Source organism: Kogia breviceps, chromosome 6, assembly GCF_026419965.1.
Source record: "Kogia breviceps isolate mKogBre1 chromosome 6, mKogBre1 haplotype 1, whole genome shotgun sequence".
In the NCBI taxonomy this organism is placed as follows: domain Eukaryota; kingdom Metazoa; phylum Chordata; class Mammalia; order Artiodactyla; family Physeteridae; genus Kogia; species Kogia breviceps.
In genome coordinates, this window is record NC_081315.1 from 25,542,229 (window position 1) to 25,565,713 (window position 23,485).

A 23,485-nucleotide genomic window follows, 5' to 3' on the forward strand; every position below is an offset into this window, starting at 1 on the left:
CAGCCTTCAAGAATGGAGACAGGGCTTCCCTGGTGGCGCAGTGGTTGAGAATCCGCCTGCCGATGCAGGAGACACGGGTTCGTGCCCTGGTCCGGGAAGATCCCACATGCCGCGGAGCAACTAAGCCCGTGAGCCATGGCCGCTAGGCCTGCGTGTCCGGAGCCTGTGCTCCGCAACGGGAGAGGCCACAACAGTGAGAGGCCCGCATACCGCAAAAAAAAAAAAAAAAAAAAAAAGAATGGAGACAATAAGGACTCTGATTTTAAACTCTGACATGTAAAGAACTTTGGGAATCTCTACTCCCATCCTTCCGTCTTAGAAAAAGCCAGTCAAATGGAGAGTCAATGACTTTTCTTGGACCCATAGAGAAACCACCACCCCAAAATCTGGACAGACACGTGCACCCAGAGAGTCACAGTCGAGATCTGCCTGCCTGCATTGGGAGCACAGAGTCTTACCCACTGGACCACCAGGGAAGTCCGGAAATAACACAGTCTTAATCATCAGAACCAGAGTCAGAGATGCGCAGATGTTGGAATGATCAAACAAGGAATTTAAAATAACTATGATTAATATATTAAAGGCCCTAAAGGAAAAAATAGATGACAGGCAAGAACAGATGGGTAATGTCAAGTGGAGAGATGGAAATTCTGAAAGAATCTAGCAATGAGTTTTGCTAGAAATCAAGACACTGTAACAGACATGAAGAGTGTATTCAATGGCCTCATCTGTAGATCTGACACAGCCAAGAAAAAGGATCAGTGAGCTTGGCAATAGGCCATTAGACACTTCACGAACTGAAATTCAAGATAAAAAAAAGAATGAAGAAATAAAACAGAACATCCAAGGACTGTGGAACAATTTCAAAAGATGAAACATACAAGTCATCAGAATACTGGAAGAAGAGAGAGAAGAATTATTTCAAGTAACAATGCCTGAGGACTATCCAAAATTAATGACAAAAGCCAAACCACAGATCTGGGAAGCTTAGACAACACCAAAGAGGAGAAATGCCAAAAACAAAAAGAAAAACCCACACGTTGCCGTATCATATTCAAACTGCAGAAAACCAAAGAGAAAAAGAATGGAGGCAACTCTCACATATGAACTAGGAACTTTCAGTCATAACAGTTCTGCTTTTCTCTTTTCTCTGCACCATTCTAGACTTTGTGATTGTTTTCCGTGAAGACCATCAAGGGCCTTTCTAGCTCCAGTTTTATCTCATCATTTTACAGCTCTAGTTCTTCCTTTAGCACTTCCTAGTTTCTTGTGTCCCAATTTCAAATTCTTGACAGAATTATGATTGGCCTGTTCATCTTTTGGAGGCAGTAGAAGTCACTGAAGGAAGTCTCTGGGTGGGTTTCCCAGAATCAGTTGCCCACCTCAATCTGTGTTTCAGAGGGTGGAATACAGTATAAATATGGTTCCTTCTTACTCAGCAAGGACAGTTTGTAAGGCACTGTTTCTTGGTGCTTGTGGGTGGGGTAGGCAATGAGGTATACTTCCACTATAGAACAAATTACTAGGTGGATAAAGGAGTTTCAGAGGGGTGAGGTGATTTGCTGAATCAGTCAGTATGACTCAAGACTCAAACCTACCTCTTACTAACTCTTTCCTCAGTGATCTATTACATGGATTAGAAACAAGCGATTAAGAAGAAGATATGGCCTATTGACCATAATCTTTTAAATTATTCCTGCTCTTCCTTAGAATTTTATCAATCTTTTTAATTCTAGAAATGTCATTATTTACTAACGATCTGCTGCAATACTACATCTTTATTTAGGGTAAAAATCTAAGAAGTCACACCACCTCTTCTTAAGACCAGTGCTGTTGCGGGTTCCAGAAATTTTCTTCCCACTAGCTCCAGTCACTTGGGGCCCTTGGCATAATAGAGGACACAGACACCATTTTACTCAGTGACTCTCAGAACATTTTATTGCCCCTGTGGTATCTATCATACACCCTCATTGTTGTTATGATTTGAATCGTGTCCTCCTAAAAAGGTATTTGGAAGTCCTAACCCCCAGCATCTCAGAATGTGATCTTATTTGGAAATCAGATTGTTGCAGGCGTGATTAGCCAAGAGGAGGTCACGTTGGAGGTGGATGGGCCCCAATCCAATGTGGCTGGTGTCCTCATAGGAAGACGGTCACGTGGAGACAGTCACGCAAAGACACACAGGGCGAATGCTGTGTGACGAGAAAGGCAGAGACTGGAGTGACGCAGCTGCGAGCCAAAGGATGCCAGAGATCCCCGGGAAGCCACCAGAAGCTAGAAGAGGTGAGGAAGGGTCCTCCGGTGTGTCCCGGAAGCAGGGGGAGCCCGAGTCCTGCTGACACCTTGATTTCACACTCAGCTGCCACACCTGAGACATACATTTCTGTTGTTTTAAGCCACCGAGTTTGTGGTACTTTATTAAGGCAGCCCCAGCAAACTAATATAATCGTCAGCTGCTGTCTGAGCCTAACACAAAGAGGGAAAGTTCTGCAAAGCTTTTACTGCACTCCCCCTCCACCTCAGATAAGAACATAATCTTGACCTTCCAATTCTGCCTTCCCTCAGTACAATGAAAATGCATAAAATGAAAGGAACACAAAAGATTCCTAGTGTTTCTCTTGTCAGGATACCTTGCTTCGGTTTACGTTCCACAGTTTCTACCATATGTTGGCATTGAACTCGGTATCCAGCTTTGACTATCCCAAAGGACCTAGAGTGTACAAGTCTGTGAGGCGGGCTTCCTGTAAGAGGGAGCGGGGATATTACAGAGACATCCTAAAACACTTAGCCACGAGCAACGGTAAAGCGATCGTGAAATGTCTGGCCGCTCCAGGGTATTCCGCCTGGAGGAGAGAATGTGTGAAACCCCCCAGAAAGTGTGGGAGGGCTGGAGTATAGAAAAGTGTGTGCCCTTATAAACTCACTCTCGTTCTATTCAAATGTTTATCATGTGCATTAAGCTTCTAGCATCATGCCCTATCATATGGTGTTTGCAATGTGAATTTTTAGCTCAAAATAATTTCACCTGAATAATCTGCTGAAAAATTGTACTGGGTATTTGCATCTCAGAACAACAACAAAAGTTCGTTCACTCTATGTGGTTTGCGTACTTCCCAATATTTATGAAGTGTACCCAGTTAAACTTGTATGCTGTTTATGCTGCCTTTTTACACAGCTCTCTACTTAAATAGCTCTTGATTAGGGAACGAATCCTAATCAGGGTGGCAGGAAAAATGCCATCGGTATATCATACATCGTTGTATTTGTAGCAAGTAGGCTAATATGGCGCAAAATAACAAGTGGTGTTGTTCAGTGGCCCAGAGCAGATGCACAATAAATATTTATTGAATGAGTGGATGAGTAAACAGATTCTGAGCAAAGCTCATACACAGCCACAGGGACAGAGAGACATAGCTACATATTGAACAGTCCTTACAAAGAATGGCACATGAAAGGACATGAATACCTTGAATTAATCCAATTCTCCGGAGCACCCTAAAATTGCATTTATTGGGATACCTACCATTTTGTAAGGCAAAATATGGTTGAATGTCTCTTAGCTCAAGGCATAACTCCAGAAATGCAGAAACAGGCCTGTAAATGCCTGTGCACGTTATAAATCTGCCACCGTTCAGATTAAGTGTCCACAGGAGGTGGGGTGGAGTATTAACATTGATCATTCCAGGGCTAGGGTAGCCTTTTCCCAGGTCTTGTGCACATTCATTCCTGTGCATCCCTAAACCTGTGGACCCCAAATCAGCATGTGGTGTGATTCAATAACAGAAAGAAGGAAGTAGAACTTAGATTCCTATTTGAGTAAGCCAACAACATAGGCAAATAAACCCCCCTTGGAGACCAGAGAGCGAATGAAGGGTCTGTCAATGAAATCCTAGGATTTCTCTTCTGGTCTTAGCTCACCGAAAAAACATGCATTAATCATTTTAGCAACTTTATTTCATGCCTTCCACCCACTCCCACCATAACCTCCAGGTAGGATTCAACTTGTTTAAAGCTGTGAGGAGTTCATCTACATATTACTTGTCCTCAAGCATTTAGAAACTCTAATCCACTAAGATTAATCTCTTTGGGGGGAATTCCCTGGTGGTCCAGTGGTTAGGACACCACTTTCACTGCTGAGGGCGCAGGTACAATCCCTGGTCAGGGAACTAAGATTCTGTAAGCCGCGCAGCACCACCAAAAATAAAATAAAATACAAAATAAAAGAGGACTTCCCCGGTGGTGCAGTGGTTAAGAATCCACCTGCCAATGCAAGGGACACGGGTTCGAGCCCTGGTCCGGGAAGATCCCACATGCCACAGAGCAATTAAGCCTGTGCGCCACAACTACTGAGCCCACATGCCACAACTACCGAAGCCCGCGCACCTAGAGCCTGTGCTCCGCAACAAGAGAAACCACCGCAATGAGAAGCCTGTGCACTGCAATGAAGAGTAGCCCCCGCTCACTGCAAATAGAGAAAGCCTGTGCACAGCAACGAAGACCAACGCAGCCAAAATTAAATTAAAAAAAAAAATTGATCTCTTTTTAAAAAAAATATATTTATTTATTTATTTATTTTTGGCTGTGTTGGGTCTTCGTTTCTGTGCAAGGGCTTTTCTCTAGTTGTGGCGAGCGGGGGCCACTCTTCATCGCGGTGTGCAGGCCTCTCACTATCGCGGCCTGTCTTGTTACGGAGCACAGGCTCCAGACGTGCAGGCTCAGTAGTTGTGGCTCATGGGCCTAGTTGCTCCGCGGCATGTGGGATCTTCCCAGACCAGTGCTCGAACCCGTGTCCCCTGCATTGGCAGGTGGATTCTCAACCACTGTGCCACCAGGGAAGCCCTGATCTCTTTTTAACAGAGAAATTTTTTTAGAATCCCAGTTAGGGACTATGCATGGGTAATAGGCTTCCTAGAATCTCTCTTCTCATCTTGGAAAATTTCAGGGGTTGCAAGGGTTTTGCATATTAATATTTAATTGACAATATTTGATGTATCATTCTTTTTTTTTTTTTTTTTTTTTTTTTTTTTTTTTTTTTTTTTTGCGGTACGCGGTCCTCTCACTGTTGTGGCCTCTCCCGTTGCGGAGCACAGGCTCCGGACGCGCAGGCTCAGTGGCCATGGCTCACGGGCCCAGCCGCTCTGCGGCACGTGGGATCTTCCCGGACCGGGACACGAACCCATGTACCCCGCATCGGCAGGCGGACTCTCAACCGCTGCGCCACCAGGGAAGCCCTGATGTATCATTCTTAAACTTGATCTCAGAATCTTCAAAGTATTAAATGATGTGTGTAACAGGAGGCCTGTATACCTCTTTCCTCATAAACAAGTCTGTGGACCTCAGCTTGGGAAACAAAGTAGTTGTTCATTAAAAAAAAACACAAAAACTAAAAGTCATTGGTCTTTTCTGCAGGGCACATTGATTAGGTCATCGATTAGAAGCTTCTCTGAATATGAAAATTATTACTATGTAAGTTGTTGGGGATGCTTTTGGACTGGGTTGATGGGGAAGGCAGTAGTCAGCCACTGCGGGACCAGACAAAGGGCGCAGGGCGGACATTGGGGAGAGATGGGGGAAGATGACAGATTAGGAGAGTAAAGCAAGTAGTTTTTTTTTTTTTTTTTTTTTTTTCCGGTACGCGGGCCTCTCACTGTTGTGGCCTCTCCCGTTGCGGAGCACAGGCTCCGGACGCGCAGGCGCAGCGGCCATGGCTCACGGGCCCAGCCGCCCCGCGGCATGTGGGATCTTCCCGGACCGGGGCACGAACCCGGGTCCCCTGCATCGGCAGGCGGACTCCCAACCACTGCGCCACCAGGGAAGCCCAGCAAGTAGTTTTAATCGTCTAAAGAGTCCAGCCTCTGCAGTCACACTGCCTGAGTTTCAGCTCCAGTTTTCCCTCCTCCAGGCAGTGTGATGTTGGACGGACGTTTGGTGGATCACTGTCCTCCTCTGTAAAATGGGGATAAAAACAGTACCTTCCTCATAGGGTTGTTGTTGTGAGGATTAAATGAGTAAGTGTATATAAAGGGCTTAGAAGAGTACCTAGAACATTTAAATATTTGCTTCTGTAGTCACCAATTATTATTATCCTATACATGAGACTCTCCCAAGATTCAAGTTACTTGAGCAAGAATAGGACTTTGAAATACCTTTTAGGATATTCTTCTAAATGACTTTTGATTATCCTAATAATGGTTCTATCTGAGACTAAGAGTGTTGTCCAAGCAGAATGGTACGGTAATGGCTTGATTTTATAATAGAGGAAGGATGGGCCTGTTCAGCTTGTGGGTCTACTTCCCCCAACACTCACCTGGAGTGAATCGAAGAAATCAGCTATCGCTTGCTATATGCTGTTTATCGCAGGAGGTACCCGCTACGAGATCCCCAAAGCCTCGACGATTATTATGGCTCATTTTTTTTAGTTACAATGATTGTGAGTCTTTTTGTTTGTTTCTTTGAGAGTGTGAGACACAATCTGTGGATTACTTCCTTTATCAATTCAGACAGGGCTTCAGCATCCATTAACTCACGTTTCCTCACTTTGGGGTCCACAATATACCTGATCTATTTCTATTTCCCTATTCTCTATCACACACACACACACACACACACACACACACACACACACACATACACACACACACACACACACACACACACACACACACACACACACACACACACACACACACACACACACACACACACACACACACACACACACACACACCCCTGAAGACCTTGTGCTTTATTTCTCCTTTCCCTTGATTATGGACCCAGAACTAGAGGGAGAGAAAGTCTAAGAAGCATGATATTTGATTGAACTGACTCCAGTCTTTTTACCATAGAGTTTCTTGATTTTTTTTTTTGTTTGTTTGCTTTTGTTTTTATAGTCTAGACTCCAGAGAGAACTGGAAGAGAAAAATAAATGTAAACTCAAAAGAGACTCTTTGTAAGATTAGGGAGATTGATTATATATGGGTGCATTGCATTTGTTTTCATTTTCGTAAAATAGCATCTTGGCTCTGATTATGAGTTACATACATTCATTGTAAAACATTTGGAAAATAAAGAAAGGAATGTAAAAGATAAAAATCACATGCAATCCTCCTACTCAGCTATAAGTATTAACATCTCTGTATAGAGCCCACTAGGCCTTTTCTTATAAATACATACACACACATATACTTTTTATTAAACAAAATTTGGGTCACAGTGTTTACGCTTTATAAGCAGTTTCGGTTTTCATATAAACTGAAACATAACCAAAAATAAATTTCAGGAAAGGAAAGAAAAATGATCCTTCCCTTTAGGCTCCTCTTCCCTAATTTTATCAATTTCCTTTTCCTGTTCCTTTGCACTTTACCCTTCATTTATTTCCGTCCAGCTTTGGTTGCAGCTGGCTCCTTGTTTTCAGTGTCTTGTAGACCACGTAGACTGTAGACCACAGTTTTTGACAAGTTACTAAAATTTCCAAATGCTACACTTGATAAGTATGAAGAAATTATTGCAAGATCAAGGACTGAGAATTAATATCATTATAAATGACAAACAGTTATTAACTATAACACATTACGTACGCTCGGTCAGCTGCTCGCCACGCTTATCCAAATACCAGAATTTGGCACCTTATGGGCAGGAGACAGATCCTTGTTGAGATGGAAGCTTAAGCTTCAATGGGATCTTTCTTCTCAAGAGAATTCTGCTTGTTTTGGGCCTTTCTATTACTTGGTTTCTCCCTGGGTTTTGTTTTGGAATGGCATCAATAAGTTTCTGCCTGACATATCTAGTCTCTGGTGATAAAAATCGAAATAGTAGTTACGTGTGTGTGTGTGTGTGTGTGTGTGTGCTGTTTTGACTGGAGACAGTGGTGCATCTGGGTGGTAGTTAACATAGATGTACACATGTCAAGTTTACTGTTTGATGTTACGTCTCAATTTAAAAAAAAAATACTGCTTGAGTCACCCTCTTGCCAGGCTGTCATTCGTTTAGGCTGGAGATCTAGTCAAGATCTAGTAAATTCCAGAGACTTATAGACCAGCCATTGTCTTAGCTATAGAGACCTCTAGCCTTTTTACTTCCTGGACTGTTCCACAAAACAGCAGTACCCAGAGATGCTCCCCACCCCATAAAAGGAGTTCTGTGGTCAAATAAATTTAGGAAATGCTGCCTCCTTGGAAAGATTTGCAATGCACATTGAAATGTTAAAGGCCCTAAAGTCCTACAGCAAAGAAACGTGTTTATCCCAACTTGTCCTAAACTTACTTAACCATGAAATTCTTTTAATTAATACCTATTAATACCTCATTAGAATAATCAGCCCGTGTTTAGACAAAAGCCTGGTCAAGACCTACCCATTAATACCCACCCCATGGACCTCGCCCCTTATCAGGGGCAGCTGAAGTGCAGCCAGGTACAGGGGGCAGCTCTGGGCACTGGCTGCCTTGGCCCCTGTCGCCTGCAGCCTCCAGCCAGGGCAGAATCTTTCAGCTGCAGCCAGACCATGCCAGGGGATTCCAGCAAGGCCTTATGTCCCAGTGACAATGGCCCATACGGCCAGAGGGGAGGTGGGCTGAGCAGAGGCCTTCACTCCTGCATTCCCACTTCCAGTGAAGCCCTGATTGCACAACTGGAAGGTGGACGCTCTGGGAATTAAACCAAGGTGCTAGTTGTCCCTCCAGGACTCTGGCTCATTGAGAGTGAAGTGACCAAGCTTGAACTGTCTCCCTCTGGTGTGAGGGCAGGCGCAGAGGCAGCTCTTCTGTTCAGCTGAGGCATGGGATGGTGACAACTGCTGTGTGGGTGCCGTGAGGACCAGTGTGACATGGGATGTGCTCTGGGCTGGCTCTTCAGGGCACTCAGGTCCATGTTCTCCCTCACCTGGTGCTGAGGACCAGCTGGGTGTGTCTCACAGGTGCCCTTCCCTGGAGTGGGTGGGCTGGGTCCTGACATAGCTGGGTCCTCTAACACAGACAGCACTTGTGATTTAGAGAGGAGGATATGCTGGCTGGTCAAACCAAAAACAATGTAAAATATTTAATAGCAACTCTTCTTCCTCCTCAATTCTCTCCCCAGCCCCCTCTCTCTTTTTTTACAAAATTTATTTTATTTAATTATTTTTTATACAGTAGGTTCTTATTAGTCATCCATTTTATACCCATCATGTATACATGTCAATCCCAATCTCCCACTTTCCCCCCTTGGTGTCCATACGTTTGTTCTCTACATCTGTGTCTCTATTTCTGCCTCGCAAACCAGTTCATCTGTACCATTTTCTAGGTTCCACATATATGTGTTAATAATATATGTTATTTGTTTTTCTCTTTCTGACTTCACTCTGTATGACAGTCTCTAGGTCCATCCACGTCTCTACAAATGACCCAATTCCGTCCCTTTTTATGGCTGAGTTAATATTCCATTGTATATATATATACCACATCTTCTTTATCCATTCGTCTGTCAATGGGCATTTAGGTTGCTTCCATGACCTGGCTATTGTAAATTGTCCCAGCCCTCTCCATTAAAAAGTTTTTCATTAGACTATTTTTTAGAGCAATTTTAGGTTCACAACAAGATGGAGAAGTATAGAGATTTCCCATACACCCCCTGTCCTCACACATGCAAGTCTCCCCAACCATCAACATCCCTGCCAGAGCAGTGCATTTGTCACAAATGATGAACCTGCATTGATGCATCATTGTCCCCTGAAGTCCATAGTTTTTATTAGGGTCACTCTTAGTGTTGCACACTTTGGGGTTTGGGCAAATGTGTGATGATGTGTATAATACAGAGTAGTTTCATGGCCCTAAAAACCCTCCGTACTCTGCCTCCTCAGCCTTCCCCCTCTCTTTGTCACAAATATTTTAGTAGATTCCGGACCTCACGTGCACAGGCTGGATTTATCGAAATCTGTGCTTCGCCACACACTCTCTGCACTGGTCCCTGCTGGATGCTCTTTTCCTTTAAGATTATAGTAAAAATATAAGGAACAGTCTGCACCACCCGCCAGTCCAAGAACTGGAACAGCCAGTACCTCAACTGCTTCCGCCTCCATCTGAGGTAAACATGATTCTGCACTTGGTGTTCATTTTGTTTTTAGTTCTGGGACTTGAGTTTTCCTATTCAACATTACATTCCTGAGCTTTGTTTATATTCTGCAAGCAGCTGTAGATAGTGAATGTCTCCGTGGTAGAATTTTTCACTGTGTGATTACATCATACATTATCCGTTTTCTTCTCCTGTTGACGGGCCTTTGGGCTGCTCCCACGTTCACTCTGACAAACAGGCCTCCTGTCCGCACACCCAGGGGACCCTCCTGGGAGGAGAGCTGAGAATGGAATCTGGATCATGGGAACGCAAAATTTTAACTTGGCAAGGTAATGCCTGTTTTGCAAAGTGGTTGCATCAATCTGTGCTCCAACAGCAAAGTGTTAAGAGTTCTGCTGATGCACGTCTTCTCTGACATTTGCAATTATCAACACATTTTTTTTGGTCAGTCAAATATGTGCAAAATTCCATCTCACCGTGAAACGTGTCCCTTAATGACAGTGAGCACAGAGGGCCTCTCTCCACGTCTGTTGGCCCCCCTACTCTCCTGGAAGCGCCTGCTCCTGTCTTTTGCCCATTTTGCTGTTGGGTTGTTTGCTTTTGCTTCCTGACCCCTAGGAATTCTTTGTAAATTCTGACACTTGTCTTTGGTTGGTTTTGGGTGCAGTGAGAATTATCTCCCAGTTTGCAGCTTGTCCTTTCACCTTCATTAAGTTATATTTTATTGTGTAAAAGTCCTTAATTGTAATGTAGTCAAATGTATCAATCTTTTCTCTTATATGGTTAAGGTTTGTGAGTGTGTTGTTTAGGAAATTCTTTCCTATCCCGAGGTCACATAGATATTCACGTGTATCTTCTTCTAAAGTTTTAAACTTTTGCTTTTGACATTTTGTCTCTTAATCCATTTGGAGATGCTTTTTTTTTTTTTTTTTTTCTGCGGTATGCGGGCCTCTCACCGCTGTGGCCTCTCCCGTTGCGGAGCACAGGCTCCAGACGTGCAGGCTCAGCGGCCATGGCTCACGGGCCCAGCCGCTCCGCGGCATGTGGGATCTTCCCGGACCGGGGCACGAACCCGTGTCCCCTGCATCGGCAGGCGGATCCTCAACCACTGCGCCACCAGGGAAGCCCTGGAGATGCTTTTTGAGTGTAATAAAGGATCTAATTTTTTGTCCTGGGGTTTTCCTGCCTCCTTTATTGCGTGTCTTTCTCCAAGGACCCATCATGCCACTTCTCTTATTTATCAAAGCCCATCCATGGGTGTGTATCCTTCTGGGTTCTGTATCCTGTTCAATTGTCCAGTGTGTCACTTCCTGGGCTGACACCACACTTCATCACACCCCCTCCCTTTTTTTTTTTTTTTTTTTGGCTGCACTGCGCAGCATGCGGGATCTTAGTTCTCCGCCCAGGGATGGAAGCCCTTTGCAGTGCAAGTGCCGAGTCCTAACCACTGGACTGCCAGGGAAGTCACCACACTTCACACTCTTGATTGTAGTTTTACAACTAGCCTTTCAACTGGTGGGTAAGCCCGACTGCCTTCTTTTTCTTCTTCAGGAGGTTTTGGATGGTTCTTTTTATATTTTTTATTTTTTTTTTTAACTGTACGCGAGCCTCTCACTGCTGTGGCCTCTCCCGTTGCGGAGCACAGGCTCCGGACGCGCAGGCTCAGCGGCCATGGCTCACGGGCCCAGCCGCTCCGCGGCACGTGGGATCTTCCCGGACCGGGGCACGAACCCGTGTCCCCCGCATCGGCAGGCGGACTCTCAACCACTGCGCCACCAGGGAAGCCCAGCCCTGGATGGTTCTTTTTAAAAAGTTGAGCTGTAGCCTACACAGAGCTAAGTGCACAGACCCCAAGGGCACATTTCACTTACTCTTTATGTGTGCGCTCGGTCCCGTCACCAGCGCTGCCTCACCAGCCGCCAGAAGCAGTGGACGAAGCCCCTTCGTGGTGCGTGGGCTCTGCGGGTCAGGAGCCGGCCGGGGACAGCTCGCCCCTGCTCCACGGTGTCTGTGAGGAGCCGGCGCTGCAATGCGCCGAAGGCTTGGAGGCGCTCCACTGGAGCAGCCGTCCGCACGTCTTTCGGCGGATGCTGGCTGGGCCTCAGCTGAGACGCGGCCGGAACCCCTCCACGCGGCCTCTCCACGGGATGGTTTGGGCTTCGTCACGGCACACGGAGGCGGGGTTCCCCTCTGGAGCGTCCAGGCGGAAATGCGCCCAGTCTTTCCGTGCTCCTCTCTCTATTGATCGAGCGCTCACAAAGGTCTGCTCACGTTCAAAGGGATGGACTATCCACCTCGCACCTCAACGGGAGCCTCAAGTCCACGTTGTGAAAACCTTGTGGGAAGGGAGAAACTGATGCATCCGTCTTTGTACAATACTACTGGCCACATCTGCGGAGCCACCCCCCAGGTCAAGGTGTGAAATAGCTCCAGTTGACCTGGTGGCTCCTTGGGCCCCTTCCAGTCCATGCCAAGCCCTGAAGGTACTTACTGCCCTGATCTCTATGACACAGACTAGTTCTGCCTCATCACCAATCTTACCCGAATACATAAATGGAAGGCTGCGGTGCGTGCTTTGGGGTCTGGCCTCTTGGGCTCCACATCGTATCCTGAGAGACTGACCTGTATTGAGCGGTCAGTAGCTCGCCATTTTGCTCCGCTGTGCAGTACTCTGTTGTATGACGTGCACTTTGTCCATCCCACTACGGACAATGGTAGGTTTCCATTTAGATCATGATGAATATTCTCGTACAACTTTTTGGTGTGCAGAGCCTCTCGTTTCTGTTGGGTACATACCAGTAGGGGCGCCCTCGGTCATAGGATGTTTGCATATTTTGCTTCAGTAGACACTGGCAAACAATTTTCCAAAGTGATTGTAGATTTTACTCATCAGCAGGAGCGCCATCTCACCACAGCCTGTAATTTTTAGCCATTCGGTCGGCGGCGGGGGGGGGGGGGTGCCTGGTGGCATCTCACTCTGGCCTGTCCCTGGAGACTGATGGTGCTGAGCCCCTTTTCCTGTTTATTGGCCATTTAGGTAACTTTTCTAAAAGTGCTTTTTCAAGTCTTCACTCATATATTTAAAACTGGGTTGTCAGACCTAAGTGTCCATCAACAGATGAATGGATAAAGAAGATGTGGTATATATCTAGAATGGAATACTACTCAGCCAGAAAAAAGAATGAAATTTTGCCATTTGCAACAACATGGAGGGACTTGGAGTATATTATCATGCTAAGTGAAATAAGTCAGACGGAGAAAGACAAATACTGCATTATCACTTATATGTAGAATAAGATATCACGTATATCTAAAAAATACAACAAACTAGTGAATATAGCAAAACAGAAACAGACTCACAGCTACAGAAAACAAACTAGTGGTTACCAGTGGGGTGAGGGAAGGGGGAGGGGCAAGGTAGGGGTGGGGATTAAAAGGTACAAGCTATTAGGTATAAAATAAGCTACAAGGATATATCGTACAACATGGGGAATATAGCCAATATTTTATAATAACTATTTTATAATAACTATTTTTTAGACTAAATACTTATGATAATAAATTCAGTTAGTCTGTCCTACTTCTTTTTTCTAATTTGAAGTCCAACTTATTCTTAACAGACTTGTTCAACATCTAATAGACTGATGAACTAAGCTATAATCTCATCTAAACCAATATTAGACATTTTCACTCAAATTGTTAAGTTTCACTACTCTTGGTTCTTGAGGTTATAATTGTTAAAATGATATTGTTATTGATTTGAGGAGAAGAAAAGAAATAAATAAAAATAAAGGACAGGAATGTGATAATAAGGTATATTTATACCCCAATTTATTTTTTAGAGTTTATTCATTACATAATTGCTTATAGACAGCCACACATCTAAGAAGAAAATTTTAAAATGCTTTCTACAAATAATTGTTCACAATCTGTTCTATTTATTTTCTTGCCTCAAAACAATATTTATTGCTAGCAGAGATTTTTAAACCACCATTTTTGCTAGAGTGGCTAAAGGTTTAAGCATTGAAGCAGTTGCCACCTGACACTGGGTACGCTGAAAAGAATTGGGCAGCCTGGTCTGCACTCCCCTCCTTCGCTCTTTATCTCCACCTTCTCCTCTCATCCGGGTTTCCCGAAGGAACCTCCAACTCCCTGAGAAAAAGCAGCCAGCTCTGCTAACATCGGCCTAATCCTTCTAGGGCAAATGTGCTTATGTTCCAAATTTCAAACTTCTAAGGAAAGATACTTCTACTTTTAAAATACGAACAAGTATTAGCAAGTAATTTTACTCTCAAAGAAGCATACCCTGTAGTGTGTCAGCCTCACTTCAAAGGACTGTTTAGGGACTTACCTGGTGGTGCAGTGGTTGAGAATCTGCCTGCCAATGCAGAGGACACGGGTTCGAGCCCTGGTCCGGGAAGATCCCACATGCCGTGGAGCAGCTAAGCCCGTGTGCCACAACTACTGAGCCTGCGCTCTGCAGCCCGCGAGCCACAACTACTGAGCCCGCGTGCCATAACTACTGAAGCCCTCGTGCCTAGAGCCCGTGCTCTGCAACAAGAGAAGCCACCGCAGTGAGAAGCCCACACACCGCAACGAAGAGTAGCCCCCTCTCGCTGCAACTAGAGAAAGACCGCGCACAGCAACTAAGACCCAACGTGGCCAAGAATAAATTAATTAATTTTAAAAAAAGAATATAGTCTCAAAAATAAAATAAAAGACTGTTTAAATTCAGCTCGTATTCCCAGCATTCAAAGATAGACTGCCTCATGTAACCATTCAAAGATAGACTGCCTCATGTAACCATAGAAATATGTTGATTCTACGGCTTTTCCTCAGACCTATAGTCTGTGAAGGGAGGGCAAGTCCTCTGCATGTTTAAGGTGCCCCATGGGTGCTGATCCAGCCATCTATGGAGAATCCTTTTTTAAAAAAAAATTTTTGGCCACGCCCTGTGGCATGTGGGATCTTAGTTCCCCAACCAGGGATCAAACCCACGCCCCCTGCATTGGAAGTGCGTTGTCTTAACCACTGGACTGCCAGAGAAGTCCTGGAGATTCTTTTATTAATGCTGATGTTGGATCCACTCACAGAGTTGCCGATCAAGGTGCGGCAGGACATGTGTTTCTATAAAGAATCCCACAGGTTACGTGAATGAACACAGAGGGTTGAGAACTTCTGCCCAACATTGTAAAGCAACTGTACTCCAATAAAAATTAATTAAAAGAAAAAAGAATTGATCAGAGAAAGGACAAAAATAAAAAGATCTGTTTCGATTTGCCAATGAATAACAATTGTGTGGAGAAGGAGAGGCAAGCGTATTAACCAGGTTTAGAGTAATTATTAGAAGGATAGAGGACATCAGGTGAACAGAAGATCCTAAAAAAGGTTCACAGTGATGTTCCAGTGACCTTAATTCTTAACCCTGGCTGCTCTTTACAACCTTCCAGAAATAAGCTTTTGAAAATTACCAAAGCCTGGGCCCTACTCCAGACCAAGTAAATCAGAATCTATGGGCTGGGGTGCTGATGTTCCCAGCTCCTGGGGCAACTTCAGCATGCAGCCAGCTTCAGCATCATTGCTGTATGACACGCAAGAAGCCGTTTGAGTCACCTGCTATCGTTGACATCACTAGAGGGACACATTTGCCTCCAGACCCTTGGAGGCCAGTCTTTGGAGGAAATGAATGCTTGGCACTGTCCTCTTGTTCCACGTCTTAAACCACCGTGATTAGGACTCACTCTTTTATTTATAAAAGCAGTAGCCACCTGCCTTCATGCCATAATTTGTAGCAGTATATCACTTACAGCAAAAGCCAGAAAGTTATATAACTTCTAAATTTGCTAGTTGAAATTTGGGGGGATGGAAGGTGGTATTTGTGGAATTGTGTGACCTGTTGCTTGGCAACTTTAAGAGAGTTCAGCTTCTGCATTCTGTGAACTGTCTGAGTCACAGAGTTTGGTGAGGCGGGTCAATTAGTTGTTGCTACAAAAAGGAAATGAATTCTTCCTTACGCAGAGGGCTTGAAAAGTTGTCCTTCAGAACAGGCCATGTCACACTTCTTCTGCTTGACTCCACAGATTCTTCTGCCCTTTAGCCCTCTTACTTCTCAAGAGTTTGATCTGATCCGACTGAAGGCTGGAGCATGTTGGCAGAATGAAACAAGGTGGTCAGATTAGTCTGTAACAACACATGCGGGCAGTTACCGGAAAAAGCAGCTGGATGATTCCGCGTGCGGCCGACTCCAAGCAGATCAGCCCTGGCCTGAGTGTGACCAGTAAGATTCCTTTGCGATTCACCCCTGGCGATGTCACTGCTAAATGTCAGATACCAGCTGAAATTATGTTTGTATTCTCTATTTAGTACTCCTAAAATTATGCGCAACTACCTTTACTCTTGAAAAGTTAAAATATGAGTATTCGGTTAAGATGTAGATATTTTGTCTTCTCTGCTCAGCAAAGAGGTGCTCCTGAGAATTTCACTTTGTTTCTTGTCTAGTTTTTCCACTTTGGGGAATTGAAAAATTCCCTCGGAGCAGGAGGAAGGTCGACTAAATCCTTCTCTGCCCTCCACCATGAATTGTCTCTGGATGAATTCAAGTGTTGGGGGCCCGAAAGACATATTCTGAGTGTTTACTATAAACCAAGCCCTATGACAGGCCCACAGAAAACATTAATTTCAGTTTCATATGGTAACTGAAACCACAGAAATAAGTAACCAGCACAGGGGAAGGAGATTTTATCATTGTCTGTGGCGGGCGGTGGAGGGGGTGGGGAGGTACTGTGTTTCTGCAAAGAGCTCTGTAAAGCAGCTTTCCTCTGAGCTGGTTTAGCAGGTGGGGAGAGAAGGGAGGGCTGCCTGGAGGAGAGAGTGCACAAAGGCAGAGAGCACTTAATCCCACGTGTTATCTGAGAGCTGCTAGCAGCTCAGTGAGTTTGAGACAGAACGCATTAAGTGAGGATGTGGAAAAGATGAGGATTCGTAATGCAATATTTCCCTCTGTAGGTTGTCAAATATCTTGTCCAAATTCTGGAAATCTATTTGAAAATCAGTTGGATTATTGGCTCCAACTTGAGACGTGAGGAATAATTCAAATAATACCCTAACAAATACTAGTTATTTTGCCTTCCAGGGCTTTCTAAATTATCAAAACAATGCTTAAAGCCAAAATGTCTCAGAAGTACTTTGCATTGGATGCCTCGTATTCCAGTGAACTACACAGTCACTGCATTTTTAATAGCTCTCAAGTATGTTGACACCTCAATTAACTTTGGAAGTCCCTTTGCTAATTCTGTGAATTTTGAGGCACCTCTAGGCCAGCAGGGGAATCTTCAAGGCAATGCTTGCTTCCCTATCTCAACCTCGGACTCTCTGAGGTATACAGACCCAGAAAATATGAAAACTGTGACTGGGCCTTTCAGAAGAGTCCCAACTTCTTTGAAAAGCAATGATTTTCCCTTCTGCATTGGTACTTAAAGAGACAATCCCTGAATGAAAAAGCAGCAGCATGTTGGATCATGCTTCTGAAATGAAGAGGCGCTGTGCCAGGGCTTACTAAAAGGCCACGGGACAAATAGGGAGCATTAGTTTGTTCAGCAGCAATAGAAAAGTACAGGCGGACCTCGGAGATATTGCAATTTGGTCTAATAAAGTGAGTAACCCAATAAAGCAAGTCACACAAATATTTTGGTTTCCCAGTACATATAAAAGTTATGTATACACTATATTGTTAAGTGGGCAATAGCATTATGTCTAAAAAACAATGTTCATGCCTTAATTTTAAAATACTTGGTTGCTAAAAAAATGGTAACCATTATCTGAGAACACACGGTTGCCACAAACCTTCAATTTGTAAAACACACAGTATCTGCAAAGCACAATAAAGCCAAGTCCAATAAAACAAGGTATGCCTATAACACAGGTAGATGGAGAACAGAAACATTTTTATAATAAAGGAAAGTAAAAATTTTTATAATAAAGGAAGGAGCATGATACAAAATTTTCATGAATCTTTAAAAGCAGGAAATATAAAAGAAAATTAGTACTTACCAGACCAGATTTTCACTTACCAGTGAAAACACTCAGAACAGTGGAGAAAGGTCATGTTTGCAATCCCAGGTAGATTAATTAATTTGAGCCAGATGCAATTTTTTAAATGAAATTTAAAAAGAAATGCCACTTTGCTAAAATATGTCAAGTTTTTAAGAATAAAGATAATCAAAGATGTGTAAGACCTCCACACAGAAAGCTATAAGACATTAGTGAGAGAAAATAAAGATCTAAGTCAATGGAGAGATAAACCATGTTCATGGATTAGAAGACTAAATATTATAAAAATATTATTTCTCCCCAAATTGATTTATGCAATTCCAGTAGGTGTTTTTGTGGAACTTGACAAGATGATTCAAGGCCAGGGAATAGCCAGGACACTCTCAAAAAAGAACAGACTAAGAGGGTTTGTTCTACAGATAACAAAATTTACTATAAAGCCTCAGTAATTAAGTCAGGATGGCATTGTGGCACAAAGATAACAAATAGACCAGTGGAACGGAATAAAGAGCCCAGAAACAGAACCATGAACATATGGGCACTTATTTATGAGAAAGGTAGCAGAACAGTGGAGAAAGGTCATGTTTGCAATCCTAGGTAGATTAATTCCAGATGAATTAGAGGCCTAAGTGTGAAAGGCAAAACAGCGAATCCATTAGATGATGACATAGAGAATATCTTGTTGATCTTGAGGTTGGCAAAGATTTCTTAAACAGACACAAAAAGCACTAACCACAAAGAAAAAGTGAAGTAAATGGGACTATCTTAAAATTAAGTACCTCTCTTTAACAAAACACACCCTTACAAGTATGAAAAGGCGAGCTACGGAGAGGAAGACAAAATTTTCAATTCAGTGACTGACCAAGGGCTCATAACTATGATACATATAAAAAATTCCTACACATTAGTAGGAAAAAGACAACCCACTAGAAAAATGGAACAGAGACTTTGAAATGAAGTTCATAAACCAAGATATCCAAGTGACCAATAAACTTATCAAAAGGTCTTTAACCACATTAGTAATCAGGAAATGTAAGTTAAAACCACAATGAGCTTACTCATGTCATCTTCCAGAAAGGTTAAAATTAAAAACACCATTAATACTAAGTGCTGGTGAGAGTGTAGAACAATGAGGTCTCTCATGTACATCTGGTGGGAATGTGCATTGAATTGTTTTCTTTAGAAAAACAGTTTGGTCTTGTTTTCTAAAGTTGATGCTATAAATTTCCTAGGACTTAGCAGTTCTAAGTATATACCCAGCTGAAATGCATTGTCACACATGCACCAAGAGACATGTACAAGTATGTTCATAGCAGCATTTTTCGTAATAGCCAAAAAACTGAAAACAAGCCAAATGTACAATATGTACTATTCATCTACAGCAGAATGCATAGACAGTGCTGTGATCATACAATGCCAGTGTAAATGAACAAACTATGGTTACACCTTGTAATGACACAAACATTATATTGAGCATTTTGTGCCAGATGCAATACATATTGTATTATTCCATTTACGTAAAATTTTTTTAAAAAACAGTCTAAGCCAGATATAGTGTTGGGTATATCTGCCTGGGTAATAAAAAATATAAGGAGAAGCAAAGAAATGATTCCCATAGAAGTCAGGAAACTGGCCCACCAATGACCTGCCTCAGACCTTCTGCCCCAAACCTATTGGAAAAATAATTACTGGGCTTGGGCTTAGAAGTGTACATGTAAAAATTAATACCCTCTAGTGATTCAATTGCTGCTGTAGGTTAGGAGAAGAAAGATACAGGGTGGGCCACCAGCTGTCATCTCAGGAGTTATTAGGGCTAGTCTGTGGGCTGAATACATGTCCAGGAGCATTTCAGGACTCTTTAGGCTGAGATAATTCCCTCTATCCTTACCTCACCTCTGAGCTCCCCGGAGCTCAGAGACCATCCTCCCCCCGAGCAGAGGCCCTAAAACAATGGCCACCATGTGTTGCCCTCTACTGTGCTTCCCGCCAAGCCAACTGCTTGCCTAAAACGGGTGTCATATCTGGATTCAGGGAAACTGAACTACAGATATGTTTTGAAAGACACAGCGTCTGTGAATCCCCAAGTTACCCCATTGCTACTAAGTTTTCCTGGGAAACCAACGTAACTACTGTAACATTTCCTATTCCATTCACAGCACTTATATTTTGAAAACAACTCTCTAGCAAAGGTCTCAAAAATCCTGTGAAAGCAATTTTGAACTTAATGTTTGAGATTTTCATGTACAAAAGTTGAACACTTCACCCTTTTTATGACAAATCGGGGACCAAACAAATCACTAAACACAATGAGAAAGTCCAACTTGGGTTGATTTAATGAGATCTTACGGTTGGGAGTACGGAAAGAGAGGAAGAGAAGAAGCGTCGAAGTTTAAGAAATCAAATGAAAGGGTGAGTGAAAAGCCCTGTTAAGTCCATAGTCTGTGACTTATATAAACCCGTAAGCTTATAACTTGTACTTGCTCTCTTTAGGATGTCATTGCCAAACTGCTTTGCCCGCAGGGCTGGTCTCCTAGAGACCACAGATGTTAAAGGTAAGTGTAACATGATCAGTTCTGAGCACAGCCCTTTGGCCAACTTTGCTGTCTTGATAACTTTTATGTTCTTGATTGTCATCCAGATGGTTTCCACTTGCCTACTAAAGGCAAGGCATCTCTAGCAAGAAAACGAGCATGTTCCACTCTGGATCTGTCGCTCTTAAAAATTACAGTTTTTCCAGGGCTTCCCTGGTGGCGCAGTGGTTGAGAATCCGCCTGCCGATGCAGGGGACACGGGTTCATGCCCCGGTCCGGGAGGATCCCACGTGCCGCGGAGCGGCTGGGCCCGTGAGCCATGGCTGCTGAGCCTGCGCGTCCGGAGCCTGTGCTCCGCAACGGGAGAGGCCACAACAGTGAGAGGCCCGCGTACTGCAAAAAACAAACAAACAAACAAAAAAACCCCAGTTATTCCAGGGCAAAATAACTTCCTCCTCCATGTAAGTCCCAGAATGTACCTTCTGCCAGAGCTTGGAGCTCTAGGTAATGGAATCTAAGCTTTACTGGATACATCAAAGAACTGGGAAAAAAAACCAAACTATTATAAACCGCCAACTAGGAAACTCCATTTGCTAATCTATACCCACCTCCACCCAGTTTTAGTTAAGTCAGGATAACACTAGCTGCTATAATAGATAAACCTCCACATTCCAGTTGCTCAACACGTTAAAACACAGTTTTTTTCTTCATCTAAAGGCCCAGGAGGGTGTTTTGCAGACAGACCTCCCACAGGGGGATCTAAGGACACAGACTTCCTTCATCTTGGGGTTCCACATCCCCTGGGGCCCCAGAGTCCTTTCTCTCCATCTGGCGGGAGGGGATAAAGGGTAGGCAAGGCACCCCTGCTTTTTCACCATTTCAGCCTGGACATGACTCGCATCTCACATGCTCACATTCCAGTGGGAGAAGTGGTCACAAGACCCCACCTACATGCCAGAGAGTTTAGATTCCTGGGCTGGGTAGACTCTTCCCAGTAACAACTGCACACCGTGGAAGGGGACAGCTGGCCCTCCTGTCACACACTCTGATTTGGGGGAAAGAAACACAATAGGTTTTTCTCATGTAATCTTCACCTCTCAGGGTTCAATCTTTGAAGGTTTAATAAGACTACAGATTATCTCAAGTTAGGATTTTTAAAGCACCTTATAAAATATTCTGTTAATACTTTTTCTTGTATTTGTTGTTCAATATGTACCCATGTGTTGTGGGAGGAGGGTGGATGGTGTCAGGAACCATCCTGCAGCCTCATGGGGTTCTCCTAAATAATGGACCATCACTATTCTGCTGGCTTTCTTAATAAAATTGAACTTTATGGGAATAGTGCATTTGAAATGGGTTTTATGTGTCCCTGTATGGTTTGTTGAGGCAAGAGACAGGACAGCTAACCAACTGTGCTATCGTTAAAGTCAGGAAAGACGTTCTTTCCCCGTTTGCAGTAATAAACGTAAAACTGAAACACACTACATAGCTCAGAGACAAGTCTGAGCTAGGGTAGGGGAAATTAAATTACTTACCACTGTACCATACGTATTGCTTTGTTTTCCTGTATCTCCTCTCCTGTCTTTATGGTAAAGTATTGGTAGAGGAAAGGTAGAAAGGACATAAATATTGTATTCATAATGATGACTTACCAATGGACCTCACCCATGTTGCCTTTTTCACTTTCCTCAAAAGGTCATTTAAATTTAACTGATGACTACACTTTTCATGAAGAGGTGACAATACATCAGAGTAGAATTATTTAATTTGGCCAGAGGATAACTTCCCTTTGTGCTTCTTTTCAATGTCCATGTCTAATTTTTGGACGATCAACTTTGTGCTAGAAGCTTCTAATGAAGGGAATTGAAACGCGAAGCCAAGGATCAGATTGTCGGTACAAGCCCACTGGATAAATTTGCTCACCACTAGTGGACATTGGTCTGTTGACTGTCTCTTTGTAGAAATGTGTCCATTGGGACTTACCTGGTGGTGGCTCAGTGGTTAAGAATCCGCCTGCCGATGCAGGGGACATGGGTTCGAGTCCTGGTCCGGGAAGATCCCACATGCCGCGAAGCAACTAAGCCCGTGCGCCACAACAACTGAGCCTGCGCTCTAGAGCCCGTGAGCCACGACTACTGAAGCCTTCGCGCCTAGAGCCCCTGCTCCGCAACAAGAGAAGCCACCACAATGAGAAGCCCACGCACTGCAACCAAGAGTAGCCCCCGCTCATCGCAACTGGAGAAAGCCCCCGCGCAGCAATGAAGACCCAACACAGCCAAAAATAAATAAATTTTTTTAAAAAAGAACGAAGAAGAATTGATAGCAGATGAGAGATGTCATTTAAATTTTTTTTTAAGTGTCCATTCGTAGATATGCAAATCAGACAGGCTGTTCTTAAGTGTGATTCACATCATCAGAGGAAAAACGTTCTCAAATTCTTTTTCACGACTGCTTTTCAAAGAGTTCCGTCTTATTTGTTCTGCCTACGCTAAGGCAGGTTTTCCTTTTGTATCCACTATTAATTTTCTTTCCAAGTGATGTGGATGTGGCTTTTCCCTACTTTGGCCCCTCATATGCTCATTTCTCCACCCATCCCCTCCCCTCCCCCCACACACACCTGTTGCCTGACGGGGACTGATACGGCTTGTACCTGGACTCCTCCTGGTGCAAGCCCTTCAGGTCCATTCTGCTGGGGGAGAAGAGGACTCCTCAGGCTTCGACACGAATATCCTCCCTGGCTGTTCCCAGGGCCACTCCCGTGTGCCTTCCATTGTTAACAAAGGCGAGCTGCCCCTGCAGGAGAGCCGAGGAGCAGCAGGGCCACCGGGCAGCCTACTCCCTCACCTAATCCTTTCTCTCCT

General features: G+C 43.9%; 2 protein-coding genes across 2 annotated transcripts in view; both read left to right on the forward strand.

Moving 5' to 3' along the window:
• Positions 1-16,198, forward strand: part of LOC136794352 (uncharacterized) — a 22,347-nt gene extending 6,149 nt beyond the window's left edge. The window contains exons 3-5 of the mRNA XM_067035612.1: positions 10,283-10,373; positions 11,947-12,758; positions 16,125-16,198. Coding sequence (XP_066891713.1) covers positions 10,283-10,373; positions 11,947-12,401 — 546 coding nt within the window. The 3' untranslated portion in view covers positions 12,402-12,758; positions 16,125-16,198. The remainder of the gene's footprint in view (positions 1-10,282; positions 10,374-11,946; positions 12,759-16,124) is intronic.
• On the forward strand, positions 16,095-22,528 carry C6H4orf51 (chromosome 6 C4orf51 homolog). Its single transcript, XM_067035613.1, is given in 3 exon segments — positions 16,095-16,321; positions 20,584-20,645; positions 22,469-22,528. Coding segments are annotated over 3 exon segments (312 nt in total). The 3' UTR covers positions 22,492-22,528.
• The last annotated feature ends 957 nt before the right edge of the window (positions 22,529-23,485 follow it).